This window comes from Sphaerodactylus townsendi, linkage group LG13, assembly GCF_021028975.2.
Source record: "Sphaerodactylus townsendi isolate TG3544 linkage group LG13, MPM_Stown_v2.3, whole genome shotgun sequence".
NCBI classification, from domain to species: domain Eukaryota; kingdom Metazoa; phylum Chordata; class Lepidosauria; order Squamata; family Sphaerodactylidae; genus Sphaerodactylus; species Sphaerodactylus townsendi.
In genome coordinates, this window is record NC_059437.1 from 52807548 (window position 1) to 52833674 (window position 26127).

Consider the following 26127-nt stretch of genomic DNA (forward strand, 5'->3'; position numbering starts at 1 on the left):
ATGCACAGAAGTACACACACACATCACATTTCTGCTGGCATGCCAGCATTCACTATTTTAACTCCTTGGTCTTCAACCTGCAGAATGGTTTGGAACAATCCAAGAACAGTTTTACCACCTCTTCTGCTGCTTGTGCGACCTACACCTCAGATTAGCAAGTGGGACACACACACAGTGGTAAATCATTACCTGTAAAACTGTAGTCTGTATTCAGCTGTCATAGCTAAGTCGGAAGAGCTGTCAAGTCGCAGCTAACTTATGGCAGCCCCGTAGAGTTTTCGAGGCAAGAGACTAATAGAGGTGTTTTGCCATTGCTTGCCTCTGCATTGCAACTCCGGACTTCCTTTGTGGTCTCCCATCCAAATACTGACCACGGCTGACCCTGTTTAGCTTCTGAGATCTGATGAAGTCAAGCTAGCCTGGGCCATCCACGTCACAACATAGCTAAATTACAACTTGCTAAATTATTGCTTGTATTTACTCAGTAGCATCAGTTCAGTATCCATAACTATGATGTATGTATACTTATTATGTTCCCCTGAACTGGAATGAAACCAAAGGCATCTTTACGGATGAATTCCAAAGACTTCTCAAAAGAAAAAGAAGAGTTGGATTTAAACCCCCTCCCCCTTTCTCTCCTATAAGGAGACTCAAAGGGGCTTACAAACGCTGTTCCCTTCCCCCCTCATAACAAAACACCCTGTGAGGTGGGTGGGGCTGAGAGAGCTCCAAAGAACTGTGATTAGCCCAAGGTCACCCAGCTGATGTGCGTTGGAGTGCACAAACCAATCTGGTTCACCAGATAAGCCTCCACAGCTCAAATGGCAGGGCAGAGAATCGAACCCGGTTCTCCAGATTAAAATGCACCTGCTCTTAACCACTACACAACAATGTTGTATTCTGCCAGGGACCAAAGATCATAAATAAAATGATTTCATGGTAATAGTAACAGTCCTAACATGTAGAATTAAGGCCTCACTTGGTTTTCTTCAATCCTGTTGACAAGTTATGGTGATTACATGTACGATCCATGTACAATATACACTTGATTGTTCTGTATAGATGTACTGAGTAATGCTCATGTTACATTCGACACATGTACAGATGAACACTGAAACCATGTTGTCATCCAGGGTTTCATTCGTAAAGTGAACTCATGTTGGCCGTTTCTTACCAACAGATGTATGCGTGTTCAAGCAAGATGTACGTGCATTCACTGTAACTTGCAAATATAGCTTTAGTCACTGAGGCAAGAAAAAATAAGTTTGGCCAAAGTGGAGGAGGAGGAGGAGTTTGGATTTATATCCCCCCTTTCTCTCCTGCAGGAGACTCAAAGGGGCTTACGATCTCCTTGCCCTTCCCCCTTCACAACAAACACCCTGTGAGGTGGGTGGGGCTGAGAGAGCTCCGAGAAGCTGTGACTAGCCCAAGGTCACCCAGCTGGCGTGTGTGGGAGTGTACAGGCTAATCTGAATTCCCCAGATTAGCCTCCACAACTCAAGTGGCAGAGCTGGGAATCAAACCCAGTTCCTCCAGATCAGAGTGCACCTGCTCTTAGCCACTGCTCTTAGCCACTATGCCACTGCTGCTCCTTTAGATTGTGATTTAGATTGTGGAGAGATGATCTGAGAATGTTCCCTTTGCCACACAGAGATTTTCATGCTTGGCTTCTATTCTGTATTTAAAAATATTCCAGTTAGTTTCTACATTTCCAGTGGACAAGCTTCATGACGAATCTAGTTGGATCCGCTCCATGCTACACACAAGGAACTGAATTCTCCTGTGGTCCAGATCTTGCCAAACAAGTTGGGATCTTACATGAATCTACGGATCTGTGAAAATATTTCCCATTGACTGTCAAGGATACGACTGTATTTCTATAAATGGGCCTCAGTGTGCCAAACATTTCTGCAGACATGCAATTCCTGTTGTGGTCAGAACTCCCAATTTCTGAATTATGACTGCAGATTACAGACACGGTTGGCTTAAACGTAGATTGTTCTCTGCTCAGATGCAGAATCTTTCTTATTACAGTGGAGATCACATACTTGTTGCATTCTGAATCTGCTACTGGCTTAACTGGTTATCATTCCCCATTCAAAAACACGATTTTTCTAGGCAGCATAATGGCCTCTGGCTTACTTATGTGCCTGATTTCCTTTAATTTGTACACCATGCACAATTAAACTACAGCTCTCGAGTACAGTCTCTTCCCCCTTTTCTGCCTCTTCACACACACTCTCTTCCTGCCTTATCCGTGTACCTCAGGCAAGGTTTGCAAGTCCAAACAAATCCAATTTCCCCATCTCCTCAGGTTCCCACAGAACAAAGCTCCACATCTGGGAAACCCTGCCTTGAGTTTTACAGTTTCTTTATCACGAAGCATTTAAAAAAAAAACCCTTTTGGTCCAATACAGTCTTATTAAAAGAAGAAGGGCTGGTTTTTATACTCCACTGTTCTCTACCTTTAAAGAGCCTCACAAACACCCTGTGAGGTAGGTGGGGCCGAGAGAGTTCTGAGAGAACTGTGACTAGCCCAAGGTCACCTAGCAGGCTTCATGTGCAGGAGTGGGGAATCAAGCCCAGTTCTCCACATTAGAATCCACCACCCTTAACCACTACCCCCACTCTGCCAACTTACAATTATTTAGAGCAAATGATTGTCAAATGCACAGCCTCCTACAGGAATTAGTTCATCTGAGCACTCATTACACTTAGCTTGTCTGTGTGTTACAGCTACCCCAAAAAAGAATCTTCTTGGCTTTTTCTATACGCACGGTTATTTGCTAAGACAGTGTGAACAGCCGGTTCCTGATTCAGCAACACCTCAACAACTGCGGAAAAGCCACCATTTGCCTTTCCCGTATCATCTTCATAGCCATTTCTTTATAACTATTACCATGGTCACCTAACCAGTAAGCTTTCAGGATGAGGCCAATATTCTGTACGGCCCAACGCGATGTTCCTGATGTCTCAGTCAGTGAAATCGTCTTTGACGTAACCATCCTCTCCAAGGGAATGGTTGGCAGCATCCTACACACTATAGAGAGGCCTTTACAAGATTATAAAAACAGCATGTTTAAGGCAACTGAGGGGCTTTGGATCGCATTAAAGTGTGAATTGAGCAGAGTGGATTCACAGTGAGAAGAATTAAAAAAACCTCCGCCCTTAGCCACTCCAGATATGAAGACAAACCCCTCCATTGGCTTCTTCTCAGAGCAAGGGGGGATAATTTGAACTGTGTTCAGCCCCGGTGGTGGTGAACAGAGGGCATCAGCCAAAGACTGGCAGTTTGGAAAGGGCTTTGCCTCCAGCACGGGCCTGAGCCATAAATTTTGGTTAAGAGTTGCCCACGGCGGACAGAATACTGTATTAAAGGCTCCCAGTGTAGATGAGGCAAGGGCTATTCTCCTCGCAGAGTTCGAGCTGCACACTTGAGGCAAACCAGCGCTTGGCGCATCCCAGGCTATAGTTGAGAGTGGTCCGGTAAATGTTCTTTGCGTGTTTCGGGAAGATGATTGTCGTGCTCTGGAACCTGAGGGGCTTCTGCCGCGGTTCAAAGATAAGCTGAGACTTGTAGTTCCGCCAGGTGCAATTGGGGGCAGCTATGATGGTCTCGCTGTAGGTGGTGACGGTGGGAATCGGGCAATAGAATACGTTGTCCTTGTAATGCCGCTCGGAGCCATATTTTACCTCAGAGTTGCACCTGCACACACACAAGCAGCACAAGGTCACACAACTGCATGCTTTTCCACGTTCGTTGTCAGTGAGTGAATACAGACAGTCAATGACCAGATTCATCCTTAATTTATTGCCAGATTGATATCAGGGGAACTTACATTCATAGATATTAATTTAAAACTACGAAAATACAATTTCAATGTAAAATTAGGATCAAACCTTACCCATCAAATGAACTAAATTAAGTTCATACTCAATTATCAAGACATAATCCTAATTATGCATGCAGACCAATTTAATACCCCATAATCCTAATTATACATTCAGATTTAACATCCCATTTTTGCTGATTAAAATCCATATTTATCGGTTTAAACTTTTAAAATAAAATTAAATAGTTGAGAAGAAGGCCAATCACAAATGACTAGTACACTAAATTCATTATCAGTTATCTTATTATATTCCTGATTTTGCTTACAATCCAGACAAATTTAGCTCCTTTAACAGTAGGAAATGGGTCATACCTTAATAAGGTAAAAGTTCTTCTGTCTATTTAGATATCTAGATCTATCTAGATATCTTACAAATGATGCCAATACCACCTCGTGTGTTCATTTTTCCTAACCCATCCCACCTTTATGGCAGGTAACATAAAAATAACACCCATTCAAAACATAAATAAACACATAAAACAGCATATTGTCGAAGGTTTCCTCGGCCAGACTCAATCAGTTGTTGTGAGCTTTCCGGGCTACATGGCCGTGGTCTGATAAATCTTGTTCCTAATGTTTCGCCTGCATCTGTGGCTGGCACCTTCAGAGGTATATCACAGAGAGAAGTGTGTTACACACTGTGTCCGGTGAGAAGGGAATCTCTCTGTGATATACCTCTGAAGATGCCAGCCACAGATGCAGGCGAAACGTCAGGAACAAGATCTACCTGACCACGGCCACACAGCCCAGAAAACCCACAACAACCACATAAAACAGCCTTGCTGAGTCAGATCACTGATCTATCCATGTCAGTCTTGCCTACCTGGACCAGCAACAGTCCGCAGGGTCTTTTACTTCGTCTCCATCACTAGAGGTGATGGGACTATCTACCATGGGAATATCTACGTGCTCAGACACATGGCTGAAACATACTATTGCTGTGCATATAGTGTAGCTTTGATATGGCTGGCTACTCATTTTTCTTGCCAAAACCTTTCACACACACCCTGTCTGTCAGCCCCATCTGCTCTGGATGCTGATAGGCTTTAGACTCCTGAGATGTTGGAATGTTTTTATGCATTCCATAGCACCGCTACAACTAAGTCTGAGGGGGGATATGATTGAAGTCTATAAAATTATGCATGGGGTAGAAAATGTTGACAGAGAGAAATTTTTCTCTCTTTCTCACCATACTAGAACCAGGGGGCATTCATTGAAAATGCTGGGGGGAAGAATTAGGACTAATAAAAGGAAACACTTCTTCACGCAACATGTGATTGGTGTTTGGAACATGCTGCCACAGGAGGTGGTGATGGCCACTAACCTGGATAGCTTTAAAAAGGGTTTGGACAGATTTATGGAGGAGAAGTCGATCTATGGCTACCAATCTTGATCCTCCTTGATCTCAGATTGCAAATGCTTTAGCAGACCAGGTGCTCAGGAGCAGCAGCAGCAGCAGAAGGCCATTGCTTTCACATCCTGCATGTGAGCTCCCAAAGGCACCTGGTGGGCCATTGCGAGTAGCAGAATGCTGGACTAGATGGACTCCGGTCTGATCCAGCAGGTTATTTCTTATGTTCTTATGTTCTTAAGTCAATGGGTAGGGAAGGCTCATTTCAATCAAATGCAGTTTGTGTAGTTAAAAAAACCTGCAGCCTTTTTTAAAACCAGTATTCAGTACTGGTTTAACCAGTAACTTTTTCCCAAGTTATCTGGTTTGGGGTTTAAACTGGCAAAAGTTTTATGTCTTAGTGTCCATCGATGCATTACGAAGTCCTGTTTGCTTTTGCATTCTGAAGCTGCCCCACAGAGATGAAATTGGCTCCTTTGTAAAAAAAAAATCACTTTACTTGTTACACAATACGTTTTGGAATGGAGCTAATAGCAGTTCCACAGGGCGGTTTAAGAACCCGAAATCAGGGGAAGTGACAGCCACTTCTCCCTGCATGCCACGGTTGCAAACAGAAAAGAGCCACGGTGTGTCTGGGAGGCATAAAACTTCTATCACACGTGCGATATAAAGCCCTTACGTTGCTTCCTGACCAACAAAAGGACTTTGTGAACATTTAGGTAGCCCCTTGCACATTTCCTGAGGACTTTTCTCGAACTTATCATCCCAACTTCCACAAATCAACAACTAGATGCATCTTGGTTAGGCTTATGCCTATTTTTCGCTGCACACCCAATTAGAAGCAGCACTCTTTATAGACCGTGAAAGCCAGCCCTCCCTTCAAAGACGCTGGAGGACGCAACGCCCCTCGCTGCCAGGTTGCCGCAGGGGCTCTGCATGGTTTGCTGCTTCCAGATCTTTGAGGCGCAACCAGCAGCAGCTGAGGAATTTGCAGCTCTGTGTATAAAAAGATTAAACGCCTGGGTGTGGCGCATGGCATTTGCCAACACCCCGGAGGAAGCTTGGCCCGCAGAACAGCACACGTAACACAATATGCTTTAATGAGTTTTGCACAGCTGGGTTCGAAGGCCAGCGAGCTGTTTGGTGCAAAGAACAGAAGCCTTCGACAGCAATTGGAAAAACATCCTGGCTGGTTATGGCTTGACTATTTGAGATTTCTCAGGGTTCACATGAACACACGGGAGCTGCCGTTCGGAGAAGCAGACCTTTGGTCTATCGAGGACAGTGCTGTCTACACAGACTGACAGCGGCTCCAGACAGAGGGCTTTCGCACCACCTGATCAGACACCCAGCACAGTGTAGCGCAGTGATGGCAAACCTTTTCGAGACCGAGTGCCCAAATTGCAACCCCAAACCCACTTATTTATCGCAAAGTGCCAACACGGCAATTTAACCTGAATACTGAGGTTTTAGTTTAGAAAAATGGTTGGCTCCGAGGTGTGCATTACTTGGGAGTAAGCTTGGTGGTAGCTGTTGGCTTTGATTTAAAGCAACCGTGCAACTCTTCCAATGGGTGAATCACGACCCTAGCAAGCCCCATTGCCAGCAACCAAGCTTACTCCCAGGTAAAGGATCGTGCTTTAGTTCTTTGCATGAAAATCAGTGGGGCTTAACAGTACTTAACAGGGTTGCCTACACTGCTTCCCCAAAACTAGGTCTTAGGGTTAATGCTAATAATCGAGCCCAGCGGCCCAGGCCAGCCTAGATGTGTGTGTGGGGGGGGGGGGGACTTTGTTTGCATGTGCCCACAGAGAGGGCTCTGAGTGCCACCTCTGGCACCCGTGCCATAGGTTCGCCACCACTGGTGTAGCGGATAGGAGCAGTGGGCTCTAACCTGGGAAACCAGGTTTGATTCCCCACTCCTCCACATGAGCGGCGAACTCCACTCTGGAGCACAAGATTAGATCCTCTACTCCTCCACATGAAGCCTGCTGGGTGACCTGGGGGCTGGTCACAGTTCTCTCAGAACTCTTATCAGTCCCACCTGCCTCACAAGGTGCCTGTTGCGGGAAGAGGAAAGGAAAGGAGCTTGTAAGCCACCTTGAGTCTCCTTACATACAGAAGATTCCAGAGTGTGCCTAATGGACTACAAATGTTCTAGGTCCGTGGTGGCGAACCTATGGCACTCCAGATGTTCATGGACTACATTTCCCATCAACCCCTGCCAGCATGGCCAATTGGCCATGCTGGCAGGGGCTGATGGGAATTGTAGTCCATGAACATCGGGAGTGCCATAGGTTCGCCACCACTGTTCTAGGTGCAGGAAGCCATGGCAAGCTATTTAGTTTTCACAGCAAATGTGGCACCTCTTGGGAACTAGGCTAAGACCACCAACTCTTGAGACTGGAAGCTCTCCAGCTGGCAGCCACATTCTGCCTCAAATCTCAGGTGAATTCAATATGAAATCTTCAACCTCTTCCCCTCACCGGTTGCTGCTCTCTCTTGATTGCTTTTTCGAGCAATTTCGGCTGCCGTCCTCCTACGCCACCACCCGCAACACCCCTCAGCCCGTTCACAAACACCGTACAGGAAACACAAAAGAAAATGCGCACGATACCGAATTTCTTGCGCCGGTTCAGGGTTGACCTCTATGCTTTCGCCAAAAAACACAGGGTACATCCGAGGCCTCATATCCGACGTGGAGGCATTCAGGAGGAGGTATGGGATCTACAAGGAAAGAAACAGGATGGGTGAGAAATCAAGAGTTGAAGACTTTGCAAAATCACGGGATGTTTACTGTAGAACCTGTGACGGGTTGTGAAGCAGACCCAAGAAAGCGAACAGACTTGCGCCATCCCAAGAAGAGTATCTCACATACACGTTTGTCTGTATACGTCCCACAATCCTTGGATTCAAGGTGCAGGAAAAGAGATTCCACCTAAACATCAGGAAAAACTTCCTGATGATCAGGGCTGTTTGACAGTGGAATGTACTACCTCAGTGTGTGGTGGAGCCTCCACCTTTGGAGGTTTTTAAAGAGAGGCTGGATGGCCATCTGTCAGGAGTGCTTTGATCGTGTGTTCCTGCATGGCAGGGGGTTGGACTTGATGGCCCTTGTGGTCTCTTCCAACTCTATGGTATCAAATCTCTTCTCAGCCATAAACTCAAGGGCTGACCTGTGACTCTTTACAGCATAGATGTCAAACTCATGGCCCTCCAGATGTTATGGACTATAGTTCCCATCATCCCCTGCCAGCATGCTGGCAGGGGATGATGGGAACTGTAGTCCATAATATCTGGAGGGCCATGAGTTTGACACCTGTGTTTTACAGCCTTGCATACCTTGCTGGTAAAGCAGAGAAGATCTGCTTTGAGTCCCTTTGGAGGTTTTTAAAGAGAGGCTGGATGGCCATCTGTCAGGAGTGCTTTGATTGTGTGTTCCTGCATGGCAGGGGGTTGGACTTGATGGCCCTTGGGGTCTCTTCCATCTCTATGATTCTATGATTCCTAGGGTTCCCAATTTCAGCCTGGGAAATACCTGGAGATTTAGGAGGTGTAGCCTGGGAAGGCCAGAATTGGGGAGGGGGGGGGGGACCTCAGTGGCATATAATGCCATCAAGTCCATCTTTCAATGTGATTATTTTCTCCAGGCCACTGTTGCCTGAAGATCAGCTGTAACAGCAGAAGGTCTCCAGTCACTACCTGGAGGTTGGCAACTTACTTCCACCTCAAAATCAGAACAGAACAAAGACTGGGAAGGAGAGAGAGGTGTGTCAAACTCGCAGCCCTCCAGATGGTATGGACTACAGTTCCCATCATCCCCTGCCAGCACGATACTGGCAGGGGATGATGGGAACTGCAGTCCATAACATCTGGAGGGCCGCAAGTTTGACACCTGTGAATGCATAAACCAAAAGTAAACATGCCTAGGCCAAGCCTATACGTGGTCTGAATTTTGGGAGAGCGCTGAAGACATAATGCACATGAGACGGGTCTGATTTCTCCTTGACACCATGTTGACCTGGTCTTGTGAACGTTTCATTTTGCGGATGGCGGGTGGGGGTGTGTGTGTGTGAACCGGATGTGGTGCCCCTGCATTATTTTCTTTGCACACATATTCTTTGGCAAATTCCAAGGGGCTAAAATACTTGGTGCAAAGTGGAACGCTACAGTTCTGCAGTCCAAGGCTCTGCTCACGGCCTGAGTTCGATCCTGACGGTTGTCTTTTTAAGGTAGCCGACTCAAGGTTGACTCAGCGTTCCATAGTCAGTAAAAGGAGTCCTTGGCTTGGTGGGGGGCAAGTGTAAATGATTGGGGAAGACAATGGCAAACTATCCCCTAAGTTTGCCTAGGAAACATTGTCATTTAACTCCATCTTCAGCCCATACGTCAGTAACAATAATAACAACCCAGTAATAACCCAGTGCTTCCACAGAGTACTACCTTGACCTTTAAAAACCTTGGTACATTGTACACATTACCCCAGCATCAAGAGGCCCAGCCAACACACCTTCCCTTGGTACGCATTCAGACTTTGTCAACGGTGCTAGAAGCCGTGGGCCTAGGCTTATGAAGAAGCTTGGGGCATAAATAATTCGGTCACTAGTCTCTCAGCAAACGGGATTCCTGACAAATTGTCTCCAGCATAGTGGGGTGGACAGTTTTCTCACAAAGGATAGCAGCCACTAGCCAAGACACCAAATTGAACTTCCGTAGCTGGCATCAAACCTGTGGGTCCTATGCGCTGTGCACAAAGAAGAAGAAGAGGAGGAGGAGGAGGAGGAGGAGGAGGAGGAGGAGGAGGAGGAGGAGGAGGAGGAGGAGGAGGAGGAGGAGTTTGGATTTATATCCCCCCTTTCTCTCCTGCAGGAGACTCAAAGGGGCTTACAATCTCCTTGCCCTTCCCCCCTCACAACAAACCCCCTGTGAGGTGGGTGGGGCTGAGAGAGCTCCAAGAAGCTGTGACTAGCCCAAGGTCACCCAGCTGGCGTGTGTGGGAGTGTACAGGCTAATCTGAATTCCCCAGATAAGCCTCCACAGCTCAAGCGGCAGAGCGGGGAATCAAACCCAGTTCCTCCAGATCAGATACACGAGCTCTCAACCTCCTACGTTGCTCTCATGCCCATGAGCAATTCTAGAAGCATCTGGCTGCCCCTCCCCCTCCAGAAACAGAATCTGGATTGGAAGAATTTTTGGTCAGGTTATTTAGATTTATGTCACATTCCTTCGCAGGACTGAGTTCTAGCAGATTCCACCCATTCAGCCACTGTAAAAACCATCTGAGGCCTGTCCCGGTTTTCTGAATCTATTCTCTCTTTCAGATAAAGGCTTGACTTTGTGCACTGTGCTCTGCCGGCGGCTCACCTCCCGCCTCCCCGGTTCGCATCTGCAGAGCTTGCCCAACTGGAATGCTCCGACGGCCAACTTTTTTTTTTCCTTCCAAGGACCTGCAAGGAGGCAAACCAAACTTAACCGCAAGCTTCCCTCCAGCTGAGCTCAGCAAACAAGCCCTTCCCTGTCCCACAGATGTTGCTGGGTTTTTCACTACATCAATGAAAACCGTATGGCATGGTCTACCGCTGGCCCAGGAGAGCAAATTTTTTGACGTGGTGGAGATTAATGGTGGCCTTTTTGCTGTCTTCATTCTGAACAGACGTTCTGCGCTCTCGGGTCTTTAACAAGAACAAAGTGTGTAAGGGGCGGAAAAGCCAGCACAGGTTTGTAAATGGAGACCTTTGGCGAAGGGCAGACAAGTTTACAGCCTGTGGGATGGGCCGTGAAGAACCTCATGGCCTGATCTAAGAGTTTCAAGCTACCCTGTTTCCCCGAAAATAAGACACCTCCTGAAAATAAGATGTAGTAGAGGTTTTGCTGAAGTGCTAAATATAAAACATCCCCCGAAAGTAAGGCGTAGCAAAGTTTTTGTTTGGAAGCATGCCCGACGAACAGAACACAGAAAAATAAGACATCCCCTGAAAATAAGACATAGCGCATCTTTGGGAGCAAAAATTAGTATAAGACACTGTCTTATTTTCGGGGAAACACGGTATGACTTTTCAAGAGTCAAAGCGCCCTTCGTCAGATATAAGCTGGAATGGAAATCCCGGAGTCGATCTCGGTTCCCACTTGTACCTGATGGAGGGAACTTTGTCTCTAATCTGGAGAACTGGGTTTGATTCCCCACTCCTCCGCATGAGCAGCAGACTCTTATCTGGTGAACCAAATTTGTTTCCGCACTCCTACGTTCCTGCTGGGTAACCTTGGGCTAGTCCCAGCTCTCTCAGAACTCTCTCAGCCCCACCTGCCTCACAAGGTGTCTGTTGTGGGAAGAGGAAGGGAAATGAGTTTGTAAGCCCCTTTGAGTCTCCTTACAGGAGAGAAAGGCAGGGTATAAATCCAAACTCTTCTTCCTCTTCTCAAAAGCTTATACTTTGAAAAACCTGTTCGTCTTTAAGGTCTACTAGGCTTGGATCTAGTTGTTCCATGTCAGATCAACACAGCTACCCTCCAAAAGCTATTCCTAAGCAGAGTAACTCCATTCTCTAAGAATCCACTTTGGAGCCTCAGTGAGGGCAATCCCCCCTCTGCTTTGTGATTTCCTGGCTCTGCAGCTTCAAATTTCCTAGGGGCTTGTCTTTCACCTGTAGAAGTGTTGGTCTTAACTGTAAGGCTACTGTCAGAGGAGGCATCTGATGGTTTGCTCTTTGGTACTCTTCGGTGCCACCAGAATGGGTGGCCAACAATGGTATTGCAGTTACCATCTCAGAATACTATCTATACTGCTGTTGACTTTCTGACATGATAACTCCGTTTGCACTACTGGCCACTTGCTACCCAGCTCAATGAATAACTTGCCTCAAAACCAATAATAATAATAATAATAATAATAATAATAATAACTGAACTACAAAGACTCTGGCACAAACCAGTAAAAGTGGTCCCAGTGGTGATCGGCACACTGAGTGCAGTGCCTAAAGATCTTGAACGGCACTTAAAAACAATTGGCGCTGACAAAATCACCACATGTCAGCTGCAAAAGGCCACCCTACTCGGCTCTGCACGCATTATTCGTCGATACATCACACAGTCCTAGATGCTTGGGAAGTGTCTGACGTGTGATGTAATACAAAATCCAGCATATTGATCTTGCTTGCTGTGTGTAACTGTTTTGTATCAATAATAATAATAATAATAATAATAATAATAATAATAATAATAATAATAATAATAATAATAATAATAATAATAGTTTGGATTTATATCCCCCCTTTCACTCCTGTAGGAGACTCAAGGGGGCTTACAATCTCCTTTCCCTCTTCTCCCCCACAAACACCCTGTGAGGTGGGTGGGGCTGAGAGAGCTCGGAAGAACGGTGACTAGCCCAAGGTCACCCAGCTGGCATGTGTTGGAGTGAACAAGCTAATCTACCGTGTTTCCCCAAATATAAGACAGTGTCTTATATTAATTTTTGCTCCCAAAGATGCACTATGTCTTATTTTCAGGGGATGTCTTATATTTCTGTGTTCTGTTTGTCGGGCATGCTTCCAAACAAAAACTTTGCTACGTCTTACTTTTGGGGGATGCCTTATATTTCGCACTTCAGCAAAACCTCTACTACGTCTTATTTTCCGGGGATGTCTTATATTCGGGGAAACAGGGTAATTTGCCAGATAAGCCTCCACAGCTCAAGTGGCGGAGCGGGGAATCAAACCTGGTTCTCCAGATTAGAGTGCACCTGCTGTTGACCACTATACCACACCAAGCCACCAATCCAGCCAGAATTCAGAGGTCTCAAAGCCCGGAGGTTCCAATTGCCTATCACAGCTAAAAGCAACTGAAAGATTTAGCTTCCGTAAATTGGTCTAACTCTTGTGGCATTGAGTTCCACAAGTTAAGTAAGCTCTGTAAACAAAACTAGTGTGCCAGAAAGAAAGGTGGCCATATTAGCCCCCACAAATACATGCTCCTAACCTGGATGGTCCAGGCTAACCTGATCTTGAAAGGTATGCAAGGTTGGGATGGGAGGCCAGCAAGGAAGTCCTACGCAGAGGAAGGCAACGGAAAAGCATCTCTGTTCATCTCTTGGCATGGAAACCTGCAGGCTTGTTATAATTCAGCTGACACCTTGCATCTCACTCCAACACCACATATACACTTTCTGTGCGCTAGTTTCCTGTGTGAAAGGAAATTTGCACATAGGAAAGCATCCAAAACTTTGATTTCCATAGTCTTAAAAGAATGGGTTAACATTAGGTGCCAACCCCTTATCACGTGGCCTGGTTCGAATCACGTTCACTGATCACACGGCCTGGTTCAAAGTAGCTGACTTCCAAGTAAGCCCGACTGACATGAGTGAGACATACTGTAAATGTTCCAATCCAGAGTTTTGTGTGCAAACAACAAAACATCTACATAAAGAATTGCCCAATTCATGAGATTAAAGCAACCTCCGTTGCCAGCAAATATCTAAATCAGAGCACCTGTGTTTAGGATTGTGGAATTTTTAATGCTGGTGTTCCATCTTTTCCCTCCATATTTCTTACAGCTGCTTTTGAAATTTTGCCAGGAGCGTTTTTTTGGTACAAATGTACATTTCAGCCCGTTTTTAATCAACATGTTCTGCCCTGCAATTATCAACAACAGCTGGTATGCATAAAATGTTATGGAAAACAGTTATCTGATGTGCCTCTCATATCCTGCCCTAAAGGGAAGGGAAGTTTTACATAGTCCTCGACCTGCTTTCAACCCTGCAGCTAGAAAAAGACGATTCTGACACACCAATCTCGCTGCGAGTAAAAAAAATAAAATTTGCTCAGCGCAGCTTTAGCCGAGAGCTTTATCAATCCAAAAGTTTTAGCAGTTGAGTTAATTGGTGGAGTCAATTATTAGTGGTGGAGTCAAGAATTTGGAGAGCACATATACTTGTTGAGGCGTCTCTAGTTTTATCATAACAGCAAAAATGCAAAACATCCAAATTGCCTTTCCTTAGAACAAGAGGCGGTAAGCTTAAATTTACAAATTCAATGCTGTTTATTAGACTTAACACAAAGTAAGAAACACACTTCTTTCAGAATCTCTGACAGACACATTTGCTGAAGCGTAGGCTCATTCCGCACATGCAGAATAATGCACTTTCAAACTGCTTTCAGTGCTCTTTGAAGCTGTGCGGAATAGCAAAATCCACTTGCAAACAGTTGTGGAAGTGGTTTGAAAACGCATTATTTTGCATGTGTGGAAGGGGCCTTAGGAAGAATAGTAGCATTTTCTCCTGATGTTTCGCCTGCATCTGTGGCTAGCATCTTCAGAGGATCTGATATTAGAACACGACCATACAGCCCAGAAAGCACACAACACCCCAGTGATTCTAGCCGTGAAAGCCTTGGACAAGACACATCTATGCCACTTATCTCCCAATATGGGACCTCAGGTGATTTACAAATGAATAACAAAACTGAAAAGTCTATTTAAATGCAAAATGCCAACATAAAACTGGAGAGCTGTTCAAAATCAGGTTAGCAGCAGCTAGGCAGCTACAAGATGGGCAGCTACAAAGAAAGGAAAAGGCAGGAACTTACACTTCAAATGCCCAGTGAATAGGCTTTGCCTGGCCCCTAAAAGTCAACAGAGGTCGATTCCGCACTTGCGTTATCAACCTAAGTTCGAGCTGCGTTCGACCTAAGTGCTCCGCACAACCACTGGGATTGACGTGGTTTTGTACCAGCTTCGCCCCGTGCAACGGTCAAATTTCCGACTCCAGTTGGGAACTACTACTTTTTCAGGGAAACTACACGCCGGAATCTCAGTCTCGATTCCAGTAAAGTACGCGAATCTCTGGTGCCAGGAGTCCCCCATTCAGCCAATCACAGCTGACTGTTTCGGGCATGCGTACAGCTGGCCAATCAAAAAACGCCACCTTCGTCCCTTCATTCCTGTGGCAGTTTTTTTTATAACGGTGTGGGGATAGACGGAACATGGCCGTAGAACAGTAGCCAATCGGAACGGAGCAGCGAAGAGGCACAGGATGATTCCGCCCTCCGAGCTGGGATCAAGCTGGTTGCAGTGGGGAACAACAATGGCTTCGACCTAGGTCAGTACCCTTCTCAGGGAACTGGGTGGAACCTATTTTACTAGTGTGCGGAATCGCCCAGAGAGAAGGTGCCAGGTGGATCTCCCATGGGACTACTGCAGAAAAATGTCTCTTTTTGAGCAAAACCTAAGAAGGCAGAGGCAGCCAAGAAACGGACGTCTGAAGATGATATTTGCAGGCAGGTTCATATAGAAGGATGTGGTCCTTTAGTCTTAGAGGATGGTGCCTTCAGAGGGCTTCAACCAGCTATCAAAAGCCACCACGTGGAGAACATTCCTACTGCCGGGGTATCCTAGACAGACGTGTGACCAACCTTTCCTTGACAATTCCCAATGCTGAACCCCGAAAACGCCTGCTTGTAAACCCTTGGTCACCCACAACAGGTGTGACCAGGCACCTAAACTTTACCAAACTCATTTATATTTTAAGCTATAGTTCAGTGATGGCAAAGCTTTTTGAGACCGAGTGCCCAAACTGCAACCCAAAACCCACTTATTTATTGCAAAGTGCCAACACGGCAATTTAACCTGAATACTGAGGTTTTAGTTTAGAAAAACGGTTGGCTCCGAGGAGTGCATTACTCAGGAGTAAGCTTGGTGGTAGTCGGTGGCTTTGCTTTGAAGCAACCGTGCATCTCTTCCAAAGGGTGAATCACGACCCTAGGAGGGTTTACTCAGAAGCAAGCCCCATTGCCAGCAACCGAGCTTACTTCAAAGTAAAGAATTGCACTTTTGTTCTTTGCATGAAAATCAGTGGGGTTTAACAGCACTTAACTGGGTTACCTACACTGCTTCCCCAAAACTTGGTCTTAGGTTTAATGCTAATAATCGAGCCCAACAGCCCAGGCCAGCCTAGACGTGGGGAGGCCACTCTGTTTGCATGTGCCCACAGAGAGGGCTCTGAGTGCCACCTCTGGCACCCGTGCCATAAGTTCGCCACCACTGCTATAGTTAATTTAGGGACTCTTAAACATTTTAAAGGGCTTGTAATTCATCCAAAACCCTAGGTGTGGTAGGTAGAACATCTTGTTCTGTTCCTGCCCTAATACAACTAACTTCCTACCTTCTTCTTTATTTCTCCCCACCATGACTGCTTTTTATGAAGGACTCTTTTTATGACCTCTTCTGAAGGAGAAAACAGATTATCAAGGGATTCTGATTTTCCCCCCGCCATCAAAAATGGCACAGCCAAAAAGTGAGTGCTTGGATCGGAAGAGCGGCAGGGCAGCTACTGATTGGCTGCCAGAAGGAAATAACAGCTCCCCCCCCCCCCTTTCAATTCTAAGACCAGTAGCATCCCTTTAATCGCTCTCTGGATCTTTACCAGCTGATCTGTGAGCATAACATACTCAAAAGGAAATGGACATTCCATCCAGCTGAGATTCTAGAAGAAGTCCAGGTAGCAGATGGCAAGTTTTTTTAGTTTGGCTACTCCGGCTAGAGCGGGCACACACTCACACACACACACACATATATATACGCACACACATTTCTATATGTGTGCGCACACACACACATATATATAAAGCAAATCTGCCACTAGCTTTTTTCAATAACCACAAACAGACGAAGGCCTGACATTCCAGCAACGCAGTGGTCTCCAGCGCCAGAGCCGTGTGCGCTCCCGGCCAGAAAAAGTATCCATGTGTTGTGCCAAGGAATCCAAACTCCAAGCCAAGGAAACGCAAATGCACCACTCAGAATAAATTATGGAAAGTAAGCAAATTTTCATAAAGTTACTTATGCTGGTTAATATATTCTTGTTGGAGGGTTGGTGTTGTTGTTTTTTAAGATCCAAGTTGTTCTGGCAAGCATACAGGGGAGGCACAGAAAGCGAAGGAGGGCCGGGAATTCATGCCTGTGCCAGGGATAGAAATTTCATCCCTGAAAGCCGGTCAAGAGCCCCCTTGGTTCCTGGAAGCTGAGCAGACCTGGCCTCCCATTTCCACAATCATGAGGGCCGGAAACTTTTTTTTTTTAACTTGAAAGAAGTCAAAACTCTACCATAGATTTTGCATTCAAACAGTTTACACTGATGCAGGCCCTGCTTCTAAGTCTCTGTAGACCCACTTGGGACACTGTGTCTAAAAAGATGGTGCCGCGTGCCCAGAGGTGGGATCCAGCAGGTTCTCATAGGTTCCAGAGAGTAGGTTACTAATTATTTGTGTGTGCCAAGAGGGGGTTACTAATTGGTGATTTTGCCACGTGATGTTTGCCTTAGTTACGCCCTCCGCTCAGCAGTCACGCGCAGAACTTGAAGCAGTCTAGCAGGAGGTGCACCGGCGTGCGTAGCAGCCTGCACCTGCATGCATTCGTTTCCTGCCCAAGGACCGGCACAGCGGCTGCGTCCTTGCCACAGCCCCGCCCAGGAATGCCCCGCCCCCAGAATGCCTGATCACGCCCCCGTAGTGTCCCGCCCAGCCCCATTGGCGCTACGCCACAGTTTGAATCCCACCACCATGGGAACCTGCTACTAAAATTTTTGGATCCCACCACTGAGCGTGCCAGATTTTGAACTGATCTCAACAAGGCCACAAGGCCACAAGATGTTTCATTTGTGCAGTGCGGAAAGAGTCGAGGGCAATTGAACCTAAAAAGTTACTGCGTCACCTCGGTGAGTGCCGATCTCATGTTCCAAAATGGGTGGGGTGACATCCATAGCTAAAGCCCTATACATTGTTGGCAGGAATCCTGTATTTTCTCTCTCTCAATTCCTGCAGTCCAAAATGTGGAACCCCTTTAAAATGACATGCACAGGTGCCGGACTTGCCAAGGGAATGCTGTTGTGGAGTTCCGTTTTAGGCTATCAAAGACAGGCTACGTTGAACTTTGACCTGACGACCTAAGGGCAGGATTCATCTTGTGTGCCTCTACACAGGTCTGGCCAAAAGATGGAAGACAATTGCAGGAAGACCAATCAAGGGAGACTTCTTGCCTTGATAAGTCCAAATGGGTCTCTTGCAACACTCTCATAAAATTTCTAGGGCAGGCAGGCTCACTTGCCTGAGCGTCAAAGACCCCTGTTTTATAGAGCTCTCGGCTGGTCAAGAGCCAGGCCTGACGCGGATTTCTACAGCACAACTTCTGGCCAGATCTGGTTCCAAGTCAATCAATTGTGCAGGACCACTGCCTCATTTATAGCTAAGGCCCTGGATGGGTGTTTTCATCCCTTCCATGAGAACGCAGTGTGTCTGGCACCAAAGAGATGAAAATATCAGCAATTTAGAAAGTTTACACTTCCAAAACTTTTGAAACAATGGGTTTTTTTTAAAAAAAAACCCCAGATTTTATACATTGTTTTTCTGGCCTACAAAAGGCACCAAGATCCCATGCGAAAAAGGCTTAAAATTAGGACACAACACATAAAAAGCCCACCAAAATTTTTGGAAGGGTTGACGAGAGAGACAGAGGCAGTGACGTTTTACCGATTTTCTTTCCACGCCAGCTGCAAGTTTATAACTGAGAGATAGCGGCACCTTGTCTCCACGTGCAGAGGAAGGCAGAAGCAGTGCTGTCCACAAATAACTTCCTATAATTTTTTGAAAAAACTGCAATATAACAAAAGCTCTTCATCCTTATAGGCCACTAGGGGAGAAATGCTTCTTGATACTCCACAGTTATTGTACAGAACTCACTGGCACAAGGCGAAGGAATGGGTGCTGGCTTAAAAAAACTTTTGATTTCAACCACTTTGTTAAGATATGTTTTATTCTGCTGGCCTATAACTGTAATGAACTATTGACTGATTGAGCAAAGTCAAGCAAGGTGTCTCCACCACGCTTTGGTGTCAAGCTCTTGGGAGCTGCAAAGATGGTAAAAACCTAAACCAGAGATTGGGTTAAGGAGGCTGTTAGCGTGATGAAGGCCTTGTGATTTTTTCCCCCGCTTAAACATCTAAGCAGGTTTCAGCTTGACCAATGTGGGCAAGTTCTCTAAAAACTGCCCTGATTTTCCTGAAGAAAGTACAATACTTAAGAAAGTGAGCAAATAGACAAAAACCTTTGCATTTTATTCTTACTTCCATAGCTACAAAGACCAGAAAACTACTTTTTTTAAAAAAAAAAGAATGCTTACATTTCCAGAAATGTATAAATCCACAGGATATTCTCTGTCTATTTTTTTCCTTTGTGAAAGTGCTCAGTGGCTTTGATCTATTTACTATAACTCTGGCTTGTTCACTATAAGGAAAACAAAGAGGTGGGAGGGAATCTTTTACATTCCAAAACAATCCCAATTTTCTGAGCTTCCCTCCCCTAAAGCAGAATTATTGGCATTATTTATGTGTATGTGCATAATCGTTCCTTAATAATAGCAAACTGGTTTGTCTGAATGCAAGCACTCATCTAAATGGGATACTGGCAGTGAAAACCTAAACAAGAAGAAGAAGAAGAAGAAGAAGAAGAAGAAGAAGAAGAAGAAGAAGAAAAGGAAGAGGAGGAGGAGGAGTAGTTTGGATTTATATCCCCCCTTTCTCTCCTGCAGGAGACTCAAAGGGGCTTACAATCTCCTTGCCCTTCCCCCCTCACAACAAACACCCTGTGAGGTAGGTGGGGCTGAGAGAGCTCCGAGAAGCTGTGACTAGCCCAAGGTCACCCAGCTGGCATGTGTAGGAGTGTACAGGCTAATCTGAATTCCCCAGATAAGTCTCCACAGCTCAGGTTACACCAAACTAAGTCAGTCCATTTAAAAACTAAACTAAAAACTAAAAACCTAAAGAGAGTTACTCCAAACTAAGTCAGTCCATTTAATTGGGTTTGGACTGGAGTAACTCGGCTTAGGGTTGTGCTGTTAATCACTCAAATCAGGGGGCGGCCACCCTATGGTGCTCGATGTTCATGGACTACAGTTCCCATCAGCCCCTGCCAGCATGGCCAATTGTAGTCCATGAACATCTGGAGCACCATAGGGTGGTCGCCCCCTGATTTGAGAAATACTTAACCACCTAAATGGATACTTAAAAAGGAGAGGAAAGCGTTGGGCAGGAGTGGCAGAGGGCCTACCCTTGCAGAAAAATGCCAACCACATGGTGTCAGATGTAGGCTGTGCATGCCCTCCACTGTGGGGAATATCCCTGGCAGCAGAGTGGGCATGCATGCACTAGGCCACTAGGTGGGTGGACTGGAATGCTGCCGCTTGAATGGAAAGCAAATGTCTCTTGTTTCCTTCTGACTCAGCACAAAGAGTCACTAAGAAGGAGATGCCCAGTCCCGCTGCCAGCAAGATTCCTTTCCCTAATTATTATTTTTCACAATTCATTAAGCTTCGCCAGGACAGGCAAGGAGCTATAAAAGGCCCTGACCGTTTGTAACCTGACCAACGAAAATCTTACTCAGCTATTCTTCCGGCTCTCAAAATCCATCAGGCGTTGCAGAAGTATGGCTCTGCCACCGCAAGGGCTCCCTCTTCTTTTTTAAAATAACAAAACCTGAGATTTTCTGGAAGTCAGCGCCACATTCTGCAGGTCTGTACCCCTACCCACTAATTTTAGTGGAACATACTTCCACGTAAAGGAAATAAGATAGGCGTCTCAGCTTCATAATACAATATCCTTCAGACACATATGCCGTCGTGCAGGGCTGGAAAACAGGTTTCTAATTCTTTGGAACCCCATTCCAACTTTCATGTGCCAGCACTACTCAGAAGCAAGTAAATATTTTTGTTCCTAAGGATGAGCATTAGATTTCTAGACGCTTCAGCAACCCTGGGAAACCAGGCCCCTGGGAATTTCTCCAACCCTGCAACTCGGTTTTCAAATGAATAAAATGCTTCTCTAATTTATTCCTTAGCGGTTCATGTTTGAAAGAGGGGGAAATAGTAGAATGCACCAGTTACACTCTGAGACAGGGGCGTCGAACATGTCGCCCGGGGGCCAAATCTGAGAGGGCTTACTGGGCCTATTAGCCAGCTGAGGCAACGCCCCCCGCCCCCCAGTCTGTCCTGGCAAATCGAAAGGAGCAAGGGTTGGGGGTGGTCTCAGCTGGCTCGCAGGTCTGATCAACCCTCTCAAGCTAAGGTAGCCACCCCCCTAGTGCCAACCTGGGCCGGTGAGCTTGCTGGAGCCTTGCCAGCCGAGGCAGCAACACATACGCCCCAAGTTACATTTACGTTATATCCGCCCCTCGTAACAAATGAGTCCGACACCCCGGCTTTAAGATCTTATCGCCTTCTTGACTGAGCCAATTGTGCCCCAACAAAGACCGTAAGGAACTGCCAAGTTCTCCTTTACAAGTTGTTCTTTGGTTATTTTAGTAGGCAAATTTCATCCTGCTCTCTGACCTGGAAAACAGGTTTCAGCACCTTATTTACTGCATACATATAATGCAGGCCCTGCACGGGCAATTGCTTGGTCACCTGAGATAAGTAAAAACCATTTCCAGGCAAACAGGCAGGAAACAGCATTGCTTTTTGGATTATTGGTGTACTAAAAACGCATGCCTGTTTATGGGCTGCCTAGTAAACATGGTTGTGTGTGTGTGTGTGTGTGTGTGTGAGAGAGAGAGAGAGAGAGAGAGAGAGAGAGAGAGAGAGAGAGAGAACTTAGAGACCAAGCCACTCAATTCAGAACGCTGCTTTTTGGATTATTGGTGTACTAAAAATGCATGCCTGTTTATGGGCTGCCTAGTAAACATGGTTGTGTGTGTGTGTGTGAACTTAGAGACCAAGCCACTCAATTCAGAACGCTGCTCAAGCTCATAAGATTGCATTCTACCTTTCTGAAGAGCTGCCTCGGTGAACGCAAGTTTTTGAGCAGCACAGAATTCTTACAGCCTTTGTACCTACATTTGAAATGCAGAAATCATCCCAAAATGGGTGATGATTCCAAAGAGGGCTTTCCCCAAAACATGACAGAGGGAAGAACACTCTCACAAGTCTCTCTCTCACACACCCACACACACCAGTTGTTGAAAACCCTGACTGGAAGGAATACAGCTTACCACTTTCCCCTCTTTGGCCTCCTGCCGGTTCCCATGTCCTGGGATATCTGTGGCCCTGCTGGTGGCCGCAGCTCGGTTGTCAACGATGCTTGGAGACAAGGAACAGAAGGGAGGGCTGGGGCTGGGGGGCAGCCCGGAATCCGGACTGTCCAGCAAACCTTCCCGGTTCTTCTCTTTCAGGCTCTCTTCCATTCCTTGCAGGTGAAGGTGACCCACCATGACTGACGGGGGGAGGGAGGGCGGAGGCAGCCAAGCCGGTGAAAATCCACCTCCTCCTGCAGGGAGGCGAGCAGAGGTGGGGCATCCAAAGGGGCCCACCGTCGCCCCCCTCTGCTCCAGCTTCCTTCAACCACTCCAGAGACCGGAGGCTGCTGTCCCGTGTCGTTCCAGCTGACCCTATTGGAAGAAGCAGAAAGAGCAAGGATGAGCCACAGGCTTCTCCCCACCAGTGCTGAGAAAGTCAGATGAAGAAGGGGAGAGAATGGGGGACCGCAGGCAAGGAAACAAGAACTGACCAGATGTCCAGAGGAAGGCAACCAAAATGGCTAAAGGTCTGGAATCCATGCCCTACCATGAGAGACCTAGGGAGCTGGGGATGTTTAGTTTGGTGAAGAGAAGGTGAAGAGGTGATCTGATAGCCATGTTTAGATATTTGAAGGGATGTCATGTTGGGGAGGGAGCAAGCTTGTTTTCTGCTGCTCCAGAGACTAGAACCAGAAGTCATAGGTTCAAGGTGAAGGAAAAGAGATTCCACCTAAACATCAGGAAAAACTTCCTGACAGTATGACAGTGGAATGCACTACCTTGAAGTGTGGTGGAGTCTCTTTCTTTGGAGGTTTTTAAAGAGAGGCTGGTGTGGAATTCGTGCTCACCTACAAGGAGAGACTGAGGGAGCTGGGTATGTTTAGTTTGGGGAAGAGAAGGTGAAGAGGTGACATGATAGCCATGTTTAGATATTTGAAGGGATGCCATGTTGCGGAGGGAGCAAGCTTGTTTTCTGCTGCTCCAGAGACTAAGACCAGGAGTAATGGGTTCTTCAAGGTGAAGGAAAAGAGATTCCACCTAAACATCAGGAAAAACTGCCTGACCGTAAGGGCTGGTCGACAGTGGAATGCGAATGGTGGAGTCTCCTTCTTTGGAGGTTTTTAAAGAGAGGCTGGATGGCCATCTGACAGGAGTGCTTTGATTGTGTGCTCCTGCATTGCAGGGGGATGGCCCTGATGGCCCTTGAGGCCTCTTCCAACTCTATGATTCTAGGACCCAGACTGGCAGGATCTGGTCAGGTCTCAGAAGCTAAGCAGGGTTGGCCCTGGTTAATCCTTGGATGGGAGACCACCAGGGAGATCCAGGGCTATTACGCAGAGACAGGCAAGGAGAAACCACCTCTAAACATCTATTTCCCTGACCTGGATGGCCCAGGCCAGCCTGATCTTGTTAGATCTTGGAAGCTAAGCAGGGGCAGCCTTGGTTAGTATTTGGAGCGGAAACCACTAAAGGTCATGATTCAGAGTCAGGGGATGCAGGCAAACCTCTGAACATCTTGTGACTTGAAAACGTTATGGAGTTGCCATAAGTCGGCTTAGACTTGACCGCACTTTCCACTACAAGTACAAGGTTAAATGGGACACACACACCCAATACTTTTCAGTTGCTTTTTTCTGGATGGCCAAGGTCGGCCTGATCCCACCGAACCTTGGAAGCTCTGAAGAATTGGCTCCGGTTCGCATTTGGATGGGAGACCGCCAAGGAAGTCCACGGTCGCTAATGCAGGCAACACCAAACCGCTTCTGAACATCTCTTCCTTGGGTTGTGGTGGGTTTTCTGAGTTATATGGCCGTGCTGCAGTCGCATTTTGTCCTGACATTCCGCCTGCATCTTCAGATGCCAGCCACAGATGCAGGAAAAACGTCAGGACAAAATGCTACCGATGCAGGCGAAACGTCAGGACAAAATGCTACCGATGCAGGCGAAACGTCAGGACAAAATGCTTCCGATGCAGGCGAAACGTCAGGACAAAATGCTACCGATGCAGGCGAAACGTCAGGACAAAATGCTACCGATGCAGGCGAAACGTCAGGACAAAATGCTGCTGGAACATGGCCATGCAACCCAGAAAACCTACAGTCCCTAGTGATTCCGGCCGTGAAAGCCTCCGACAATACAGCTCTTGTTTTGACAACCCATCAGGATTGCCTGTCTGTTGACCACCCAAAAAAAGAAAACAGGGTTTTTGCACCTTGCAAACTAGCCCGTTCTCTGCCGCGCAAGGATTTGTGGAGCACGGCCCATTTCGTCAGGCACACAAAGCATGTCCTTAGCTAGCAACAAGTCTGCTACAGCAAATAAAGAACCTGGAGTCTTGTGGCACCTCAACAGCTAATTGACTGATCTTTGGCAAGAGCATCCGTGGACTAATGTGGCCTTCTGCCTCACAGGTGAGTGGCAAAGGGACCACGCACGAAATCCACGGCTACCATTTGCATTCAGACATGCGTTGCTAAAGTTGCAAGCTGGGATCTGGAGGATAACGTTAAGCAATGAGATCTTTCAAAACTAAAAAATAATTCGCAGAGGCGATTTCTCTCCCAAGCCGGCCTTTGCGGTGGGCGGGCCAACCTCTACCAAGTGCCCTCCCGTGCCATATTACAGATTAATGTTCAAGTTGCTCAATCGTCCAAAGCAATTGGCCCCACCGCACGGGGGGGGGGGGCGGGGGGGGCTGCCGCCAGAGACGTGCCAATCCAGATGCCTCCCGATGCCCTGGCCTCAAGGCACAAAATAAATGCTAAATTCCGCTTTAGGCTCCAAGTGGACTGGGGATGTCTGGCTCCTAGGATCGATTTGGAAGGGGGGGGGGGGGGGCTGGGGAGAAACAGCCCTCCACAAACGACCTCAGTCATTTTTAAATCCGAAAAGCAGGACAGGACATTCGTGCAATTGAAATTGCAGGGGGGAAAAAAACTGTCTTTTGCAAACCGAAAAGAGCCAGCCGGCTGCTTATCTTCTATGGGAAGCCCCAAAAGGCTGGAGGAGGGGTTCTGAACAGAGGTCTGTTTTGGGGTGCGAGGGCGGGGAGGGGCAGCATCTGGGCACAGCAGAGCAGGTCCCTTACCTGGCCCCCCCAAGAGAGAAGGGAAGCCCCCCCCCGCTATTCCTTTGCGCCCCCCAATTCAAGGGACCCCAAACTTCTCCAGCCACTCAGACTGGCACGCCCACCCTTAGCAAACCCGAGAAGGCGCAAGACAACCCCTCCCCCCCCGGGGCCTCTGCAATCCCCCCCCCCCCAGCGCCCCGGGGAAGGCGCCCCAGCCCCAGCGCCCTCCCCTCCACCACGGCCCGACCCCTCCGAGGGTGCCCGCGGATCTCTGCAAAGGCGCCTGGGGGGCAACCGGGGGGCGCTGCGCTCCCCCCCCCTGGCCCGGGCTCCGCTCGGACATCCCCACCGAATGGGGGCTGCTGCATGGGTGGGGGTGGGGGGTGTGTGCTCTGCTGCTCTGCCTTAGCGCCTCAGTCCCGGACGAAGGGAAGGGGCTCGTGGGCCCCCAGGCTCCGACGGCGGCTGGCCGGGATCCCCCCACCCCACCCCCACTCCCCACTCCCCACTCCGGCCGGCTGCAGCGCCCCTTCTCCAGGCGGCCTCGCGAAGGCTTTCCGGAGAGGCCAGCACGCACCGACGGGCCCGACCGAGCCGAGAGGGAGGGTCGCCGCCGCCCCCCGCCCCTCACCCCCGCCCGTTCCCCCATTTACGTTTCTCCGGAGCCTCCCGACGGCTTTGCTGGGGCGCGACTGAGCCAGCCCGGGGAGCGCCTCGAACTCACATCGCGCAGGTCGCGCCTCCTTCTCCAGCTGCTGCAGACGGACC

The 26127-nt window shown here is 47.5% G+C and overlaps 1 protein-coding gene across 1 annotated transcript; it reads right to left on the reverse strand.

The window, feature by feature from the left end:
- Window positions 1–1509: 1509 nt before the first annotated feature.
- On the reverse strand, window positions 1510–26127 carry RFLNA (refilin A). Its single transcript, XM_048514631.1, has 4 exons — window positions 26013–26127; window positions 22266–22661; window positions 7862–7971; window positions 1510–3706 (listed from the first exon to the last, which is right to left on the reverse strand). Exons 2-4 carry the CDS (start codon window positions 22482–22484, stop codon window positions 3373–3375), a joined length of 663 nt encoding a protein of 220 aa, XP_048370588.1. The 5' UTR covers window positions 22485–22661; window positions 26013–26127; the 3' UTR covers window positions 1510–3372.